At 35.9% G+C, this 9,104-nt stretch overlaps 1 protein-coding gene across 1 annotated transcript; it reads right to left on the bottom strand.

Moving 5' to 3' along the window:
- Positions 1-438: 438 nt before the first annotated feature.
- Positions 439-1,479, bottom strand: LOC133869833 (pathogenesis-related genes transcriptional activator PTI5-like). The gene has a single exon (XM_062306917.1). It carries the CDS (start codon positions 1,320-1,322, stop codon positions 840-842), a length of 483 nt encoding a protein of 160 aa, XP_062162901.1. The 5' UTR covers positions 1,323-1,479; the 3' UTR covers positions 439-839.
- Between the last annotated feature and the right edge of the window lie 7,625 nt (positions 1,480-9,104).

Here is a 9,104-nt window from a genome sequence, read left to right as displayed (position 1 = left end):
TGTACATATATGTTTTACTTGTATTACTTTAATTTATTAATATCAAAATTATTTCCATTAATCAATCGGTGACTTGTGGAAAGAAACAAAAGTCTAGTCTTATCTTTAATTATATCTTTCCAGAAGGCTAGAAATGTGTAATTTAGTCGGTCAATGGCATCACTGTATAAATCATCCCAATTGTCTTCTGATCAGCTAATTAATGACATATGCCTGCCTTCGATCCCACATGTTCTTATTAATAATTTAAGCAGAAAATACGAAAAAGTCTATATGAAATTTATCTAAATTAATTGTCCAGCTACCTGTACGGCAGCAGATGAATTTTAACATGCTGAGTGTCTCTGATTAGATCAACACGTACCCTCAAATTAAGAGAGAAATCGATCACCATTTTACAAGATCCAACAAATTTCGCAAAAAAAAAATAAAAATTAATTAACCCAAAATATCAAAAGCATATTATTAGATTGAAATGGGCTTGGATTTGATGATTCTTGTTGACAAACATTAATTTCTTGAAGCCATGATCACCTTCTTGCATATTAATTTCTGTGGCCTCAGGCCCTCAAGGCCTTCCTAGCTTCTTCTTATTACAACACAAAACAATAAGATAATTTTTCCAGTACATTTGTGCGTTTGTTACAATTTGCAAGCATGCAGGCAAATTAATCAGCGACACAAACTCTGTGAGTACTAGCTAGACACCCTCTTATGTACAAAAAATACAAACCTTCAAACATGCATCTATCTATAGCCTTGTATTACATGGTGAAAAACATGAATGTTTTGATCATGTTGAGTTGTCTCTATCTGTTTTTGGAAAAAACTATGACTAGCTATTTGTCTTGAGCCTCCCCGACGGTGCTAGAGCTAGAGCTACCACTTGAAGAATCTGCCGAGTCTTGCAGCTTATTTGGATGAAATCTTTGCAAGCTGCCGGCGGTCGACGCAGCCACCACCTCGGCCGGGAAGTTAAGGAGGGCTTTGGCGCCGCGCATCCTAAAAGCTGCCCTGTCATAAGCCATGGCAGCTTCTTCAGCGGTTGTGAACGTGCCTAGCCATATGCGCGCACCGTGTCGAGCCGAGTCACGAATCTCCGCAGCGTATTTCCCCCACGGCCGGCGCCTCACGCCTCTGTAGTGTTTCTTGCCAATGGTCCGCGTCGGTTCCAGCTGATGGCCGCCCGACCCATTGGTTTGGTGCCTTTGCTGTGCAGAGGAGCCGTTGGTAGCCAAGCCCTCGTTCAGGACTTGATATATAACCATGTCTTGCGGATCGTTCTCGTTGAACGGTAGCTCGCTTTGGGAGGCTAAACCCATGGCTTTCGATCGATCTCTTTGTTTATTTTCTTTCAAGACTGAAGAGTCTTTGGGGTGGCTCTAGACTTATACTTATGGTGGGAATAATAAATAAATATGATAGGCGAAGAGGGAAAGGTTTAATTTAGGAACCAAAGAGAAGAAATATATGGACGTACAACTTTTCTTTCCACTTGTTGGTTGGTGGGTGGACTGTAGACATTAGTACATTACAATTGATTTCCTTTTGATATTACATCTCTCTACTCGCTCCCTAGATTTTGGTGTGAAAAGAATCGTGGCCAACATATATAAATAAATTATTTTTACGCCAACTTGTGCTCTCCATCCATATTATATATACAAATTAATGGATTAGCTTCTCTGCTAATCTTGGGGTTAAATTAATTAAAGATGCCCCAAAGATCGTCCTGAGGGACAAGGTCTTCCATGTTAGGTACTTTTGATGCCTCATTATATTAACCCAAGAGTGACTATTTCATTTGGTTCTTTTTTTTTTTTTTTTGAAAAATAAAAAATATGTAGATCTTGCTTTATAAGACACACACAACAAGAACAACAAGAAATGAAATAAAGATAAACCATCTACAAAGGGGATCGAGATAATTTTCCCTTACATGTAAGTATTGTTGTTGTGCAATTGTTGTTTAAAAGTTGTGCAGCTAACATATCTTTAAATCGTTTGTTTCCATTTTCTCTTTCTTCCTCTTTTTCTATTTAATTTTCCATGTAATGACAAGTTTCTTCATGGTATTAGAGTCATCAGATGATAGTATTCGATCCCAAATGGTCTTGTGAACTCCCTTCTTGTTTTCCTCTTTTCCACATTGGTGCCTCCCCCCTGGGACTCTTCGCCATCCTATTAACCTTTTGACCACATTAATCAAAAGCTCATTGGCCGATCTATACGACCCCACAAAAACCAACCGAATTGGAACTCTCACACTCCCACACGCGCCATTAGAAGATTATGTTAGTTATGTCACACTCTTGACTAGGGTTGGCAATTTTAAACACGACCCGCGAACCTGACACGAACACGACACGGGAAAATAGGGTTAGGGTTTACTGTAATCGGGTTCGGGTCATAATCGGGTCAACTCGATTATGACCCGATTACAGGGTTGACCCGCCAGACACGATTTTGACCTGATTACTATTAAAAAAAAAAAAAAAAAAACCCACTCGAAACGAAAGCTACGAAATGCCCATTTCCATTTGTGATTCTCATTTCTCATTCATTGTCCACTGATACTCACAATCTCACTAACCCTAGCCCAGGAGCCCGCCGCTAGCCGCCCAACCGCCAAGTTCGCCAACCATTCGGCCGGACCGGCCTTTTCCCCCTCTCTCTGCGCCAACCTTTTCCCTCCCCCCTCTCAAACCCACGATCGCCGGAGAAGCTTGACTTGCCCTCAGAAGATGACAAACCCACAACCGCCGGAAGAGCTTCTGTCTGATTCAAAACCGGAGCCGGCAAGGGAGGAGAACGGAAGACAGACCCGCGTCTGATTCACGACCGGAAGAGCTTGACCGGTTGACCCATGACCGTCGAAAGACCCACGACTCGTATCTCATTTCTTTTCAATTTTCTGTTCTCACTTTCACAGTTTCACGCCTCCTTTGCGAATCAACCTTCACAGTTCACATAGCCTCACGAATCAACCTGTTTTCACTTTTTTTTTCAGAGCTTAATCGTGTTGATTTAGGTGAATTTTCCATTAGATCTGTTACTGTTAGCGCTTGTATAGTTGTATTGGTTTTGTTTTGATAAACAATGGGTTCTCTACTTCTCAAAATCTCAGTCTTCTCTGAACAAATTGGGTTTGCTGGTTTGGTTGAAGGTAAACGTGTTACCCGGGTCGTGTTCGGGTAACACGTTTTGCAGGTGGGTCATGTTCGGTTTCAGGTTTTCAACCCGATTAATAATCGGGTCGAGTTCGTGTCTGACCCGATTGTGTAATCAGGTCATCCGGGTCGACACGAACCCGACCCGCCGACCCGGATTGCCAAACCTACTCTTGACGCGCCTTCACCCATCTTTTGGCCTTTTGTTGGCCCAGTCATTTAACCTTCAATTTTGTTCGTCTTGTTTGATGATACAAACCCATTTTCAACCAATTGTTGGCCGATCTTATCGACCGAAGTTGGGCCTATTCTTTTGCCTATAGTTGCCCTAGATGGCTAACTTTGGCTGCCACCACCCAAATGCCACCATCACCTGCCAACTCAAGCTCACAAACAGATTCTATTGTGCGTCACACTTGATTAATGCTCTAGTTGAGCTCACATCTAACTTTTTGCTATTGCCACACAAGATTGTTACCACTTTCATCATTTCATCAGCATTTCATCTGTAGATCTGAAGATCTAACTCACGTTTAGAATTTCGTCGTTGTCACACTAGATCCGTTTGAACAAAGAAAAAAGAAAGTAAATAAGAAAAAAAAAAATTAATCATTTATCTTTTCAAACACAAGCTTCAACAAATTACTTGAATTTGAGTGGAGGTGTTAGAGTATATGGTAAAGACATAAATCCTTTGTGATAAATGATGATTTGTTTAGCCTAAGTTAAAGAATTTGACTAGAATTAGATTACTTTAAAATTCAAATCATTTGTAAGGCATATAAATAGAGTTTTGAACACAATATTAATTCAAGAATAATGATTCAATGCCACCCAAATATACAATTTTTTACCACCTTGCTTATGTGGCAAGGTGGTCCCCCACTACTTTTTGAGTTTTTTTATTTTTTAAAAATAAATTAAGGTGAGGGACCACCTTGCCACATAGACAAGATGGTGAAAAGTTGTATATTTAGGTGGTAGTGAATCATTACTCTTAATTCAATAAGAGCATAATGTAGCCCTATTGGGCTCTTCTCTAGTAGTGGACATAGGTGTCTAATATTAAACCACCCGTAAATATATTTGTCTTCGTTTTGTCTTTCTTTCTTTTTTTCAATTTTCTATTCAATTTTTCATTTAATTATAAGTTTCTGTATAAAGTACCTTAATTTTCCAGGTGATCTGTTGAATTTTATTGGTGATTTGCGTACAAAAAAAGAAAAGAAAAAAGTCTAAGTAAATGTTCCACCATCGGTTAGAATTTGGGTAAATTGCACTTTGTGCCCCCAAAATTAGATTCTCATTTGCCTTTACATTCATAAATTACGACTCACTGTAACTTGTTATTCCAAACTACTACTCGTTTAAATAACACCCCTTAATCTATATAAAATAAATAAATAAATAACACCCTTAATTAGTTGGATTTGACTGTTAAAAGCATAATGAGCTACTAAAAGTCAATCTCGATCAGTAACATATGTATCCGTACGATATTTTTGTTAAATATTTTATTGTAAAAAATCTTAAGATCTTATCCAGTTGTTTTTTCTTAAAAAAAAAAATTAATGGATACCATTAATGACTGTCATAATAGAAAATTATGTTAAGAGGAGCCACCTCCGCCTTCATAAATAAAAATAAAAGATGTATTATTTTTTTTATTTTTAATTTTTAATTTATTATTGAAGATGTAGAATTTACATATAAATTTTATAAATTTAATGATACATTTATATTTTGTCCAGAAATAAATAAATAAATAAATAATATGTCAGAGAATAAAAATAGATATTTTTCACAAATATTTAATAGAGGGTAGGTTGTCAATTTATGTAAAAAAAAAGAAAAAAAAAAGAGAAGAAAAAAACTATTGTTTGATGACGTCATCAATGTGGACATACATGGGTCATAGGAAGAGACTTTTGCGGTGCGACGACGCACGCATTTGGAGTTTAACACAACATAATTGTGGGAAGGTGAGGTCAGCAGTGCCGTAAGATGTCTTTGGTTTTGGAGACGTTCCATCGGTCTTGATTTTGACTTTTCAAAGTAGGAATATGCTGCTAGAAAAAGAAGATAAGGTAATTACACCGTTAGTTCATGTAGTATGTCGTAATTATTTTTTATTTATATTGTTTAAAAAGTTCATGAAATTTCTGTGGTATGCAATAATTACAAATCGATCCTTAGCGTCGAATTCTGTTAAATTTTTTAACAAATTCCGTCAAATGCCACGTCAGCGTTACATGTCGCCATGGCGACACGTGTCCATCTTAATAAAAAATATAAATTTATTAAAAAATAAATAAATAAACTTATTTTTTTAAAAAAAAAAATTCAAAAAATTCAAAAAAAAAAAGCAAGGGGTGGCCGCGGGCCACCAATGCCACCCCTGGGTCTTAAATGGGTGATCCAACCACTCCTTGCTTTTCGTTTTTCTTTTCTTTTTTGTTTTTGTTTTTTTTTTAAAAAAAATACGTATTTTTATTTTTTATTAATTTTAAATATTTTATAAAAAAATAAAAAAATAAATAAGAAATTCAATTAAATGTTAATCATTGAAAAAATTACAGTAATTATGCTCTAATTTTTCTTTCCAGCACCGTAGAAAAATCCGAAAAGGATAGGTGTCCGAAACTTTCGGTGGAGAAAGAGAGAAGGTCCAAATTGAAGACTGGGATTGCACGTGCTTTGAATGGACGAAGACTAATTCACGAGAAAAACAAGAGTCGTAATCGAACACATTAATTTTGAGGACATGTCAAATGTTGTTAGGTTTTGAATTTTTTTTTTTTCTTTCCATATTTATTAGACTATTTCTCCATATTATCTAATTATAAGAAAGTTCTTTTAGTTTCTCTACGTGTCTAATGGCGGCTGAAATCCAAACATTTTGTAATAGTAATGCACTTTTTACATCATTTTATCACATTCATTTTATACCAGATAATCACTTTAATTAGTACATGAAAAATGATTTAAGTCAAATAAATTGTTAAGTGGATGATAACAAATATCCATCGTAATAGCTCATATAGATATGATTTTCTACCACCTAAATATACAATTTTTTATCATCTTATTTATGTTGCAAGGTAGTCCCTCACATGAAAAGCTGTATATTTAGGTGGTAGATAATCATATTTCTAGCTCATAAAGAGAGATTTAAATCTGAGATATGATTCACTGCCAATTAAAAACACAACTTTTCACCGATTAGTCTACGTAGTAGGGAATCTTATATAAATTTTGGCCTTTAGGATAATTTTTTTTTTTTTTCAAAGAGATATGATTCCTTTTCACCTAAGTTAGTACGAAAAAAGTTGTGTTTTTTAATTGGCAGGGAATCATATTTCTTCAAATCCCAAGATATCGATGAATCCTTTGACACCTCAACTACTTTGTAGATAGCCCATCACCAGTGAAGTCGTACCAAAAACTGCTCCAAAATCATTTATCTTTTACCTAAAATAAAAGTTTAATTATGGAGACACGGTTAGAACTCAAAATCTCTATTATGATATTATGTTAAAAAACTAATAATTAATGTTATTTAGTAGACTGTCATACAACTTAATTGATGGTGTGGCAGTAAATAACATCACTAATTACCAATTATTTCAAAAACCTATATTGATTAAAAAAAAAAGCGAAAATATCATTTTAGCCCTCCAAATTACCACCCGTTTTGCGTTTAGCCTTACAAACTGCCAACACTCCGACTCTGGCCTACCAAACTTCCAAAACTTTTGAAAATAGCCCCATTTGGCGAAATATCTCCATAATACCCCTACCATGTGTCATTTTTCAATTAAAAAAAAAACTAAAAAAAAAAATTAAAAACTTAAAAAACTAAATTTTTATTTTTTTTTTAAAAAAAAAATATATGGGGTTTGGGGTAGCTGCCGAGCACCACCCCTCGAGCCCTAGGGGTGGCTTTCGGGCCACCCCAAATGGATTTCGGGGTGACTCGTAAGCCACCCCTAGGGCTCTGAGGGTGGCGCGCGGCCACTCTTGGCCACTGCGGGTAGCCGCGCGACCACACCCATCCCTTGGGGGTGGCCGCGCGCCACCACCCGAGCCCTAGGCCACTCCGAAATCCATTTGGGGTGGCTTTCGAGGTCGGGGGGTGGCCTGCGAGCACCCCATGGTCCTTTTTTATTTTTGAAAAAAAAAAATTAAGTTTTTTTTTAGTTTACTTTTTTATTTTTTTTTTAAAATGACACGTGGCAAGGGTAATACGGAAATATTTTGTCAAATTGGGCATTTTTCAAAGGTTTTGGTAGTTTGGGGGGCCGGAGTCAGAGTGTTAGCAGTTTGTGGGGCTAAACGCAAAATAAGTGGTAATTTGAGAGGGTAAACTGTAATTTTTCAAAAAAATAATATATGTGACTTAATAATTTAATTAATATTTTAACAGTAAGACGTGTTTTTAGCCTGTATTTTGTTATTGGAGTGCTTAATTTTCCACAAGTTGGTTGTATTGGTGAATATGTAACTGGGTTTGATGTCACATGACACTCCAAGGGGATGAAAAATCGTTCTGCATATCTATCGAGTAAATTAAAAATAAAAAATAAAAAATAAAAAATTTGTTGCCATGACCAAGAGAAAAGGCCATAGAAGAAGTAATGAAATAGGAATCCTTTTAAGAACAAGGGGGGGGATGGGAAGTGGGTAGAAAAAGCAAGGGGCACAAAAATTAATCCACTTTTTAGTCAGTCAACCATTTTCGGTCCATGAATGCTTTTCCCAATCTCCTTTGGCCTACCAATCCTTGCTTTATCTTACGTAAGACCAGTCAAGCTATTGGTATTTGGTCTTCTATGAAATTTCATTCTCCAATTTTACAAAATTTGACTAAAAATGAGAGAGGGTGTAGATCCGAGTGTCTTTTGAACCGGTCATAGATGCGAGACTCACTTGTTCGGAATACTCAAACTCGTAATCCCTCTCATTTCATGAAATTCGAACAAGAATTTTCTTATTTGGGCTCTTTTATTTTTGTTCGGAGTTAAATAAATCAAACATAACTTCAAATTTCAAGCTCGATAATTTAACAAATCAAGCTTGAGCTATCTTATGCTTATCTCCAGCTGATCGGTGAAAACTAAAAGAAAAGTTATGTGAAAGTGATGAATCTCAATTTCTATGAACTTTCTTCCAGCAACTAAGTACTCGTCAAGTAGGTATTGAATATGTTAGGTAAAACAACATTTAGTCTTTTCAGCACATAAAAATGACATAATTAACAAGTTTGATCTTGCTTAGGCCCAAACCCAAGATTGATTCAAATGATCTAATTTTACTTATCATCAGCTCACCTATTCTGACTACCTTCAACAATCGTTTTCTTGGTTTTTTTTTCTTCTAAGAAACTGTAAAAGAACAAAAAGATGAGAAGAAAATAGGGGCAATGGAATTGGAAGAGATGGGTGTTTTTCCACATGTGTCACACAAGAAAAAGAAACCCCACTAAGATCATTTCTGGACCATGCCAGCACAAAAGCACTCTCTCTGCCCAAAGCAATTGGATGTCCACAAAAGTAGTGATGATGACTTAGGAAGCTGCCTCCAAAAACATAACCATTCCAGAATGCTTTTGAAAATTCTATTGACATCACGGGAAATCTTCGAAAAACAGTCAAAATGTTAAAATATTTGGAGTTACAAATGAAAATGTCTCCAATAATTGAAGCAAAGTTCTGATAAGAAAAAGTTTTGACTCTGTTGATAGCCATGACTACTTTACAAAGGCAACGAATATTATATCTTTTTTATCTGTTAAAAGGTTGGGTTAAACAGTGGGTAGGGTTAAACAGTGGGTAGCCCCTTCTCCTGCCCATATATATATATATATATATATATATATATATATATATATATATATATAGATTGATCTAATTAATAAAAGGGATTCAATCACAA

The sequence above is a fragment of the Alnus glutinosa genome, chromosome 5, assembly GCF_958979055.1.
Source record: "Alnus glutinosa chromosome 5, dhAlnGlut1.1, whole genome shotgun sequence".
Lineage (NCBI taxonomy): Eukaryota > Viridiplantae > Streptophyta > Magnoliopsida > Fagales > Betulaceae > Alnus > Alnus glutinosa.
The sequence above is the reverse complement of the archived record's forward strand: the minus strand, read 5'-3'. Positions and strand labels throughout refer to the sequence as shown.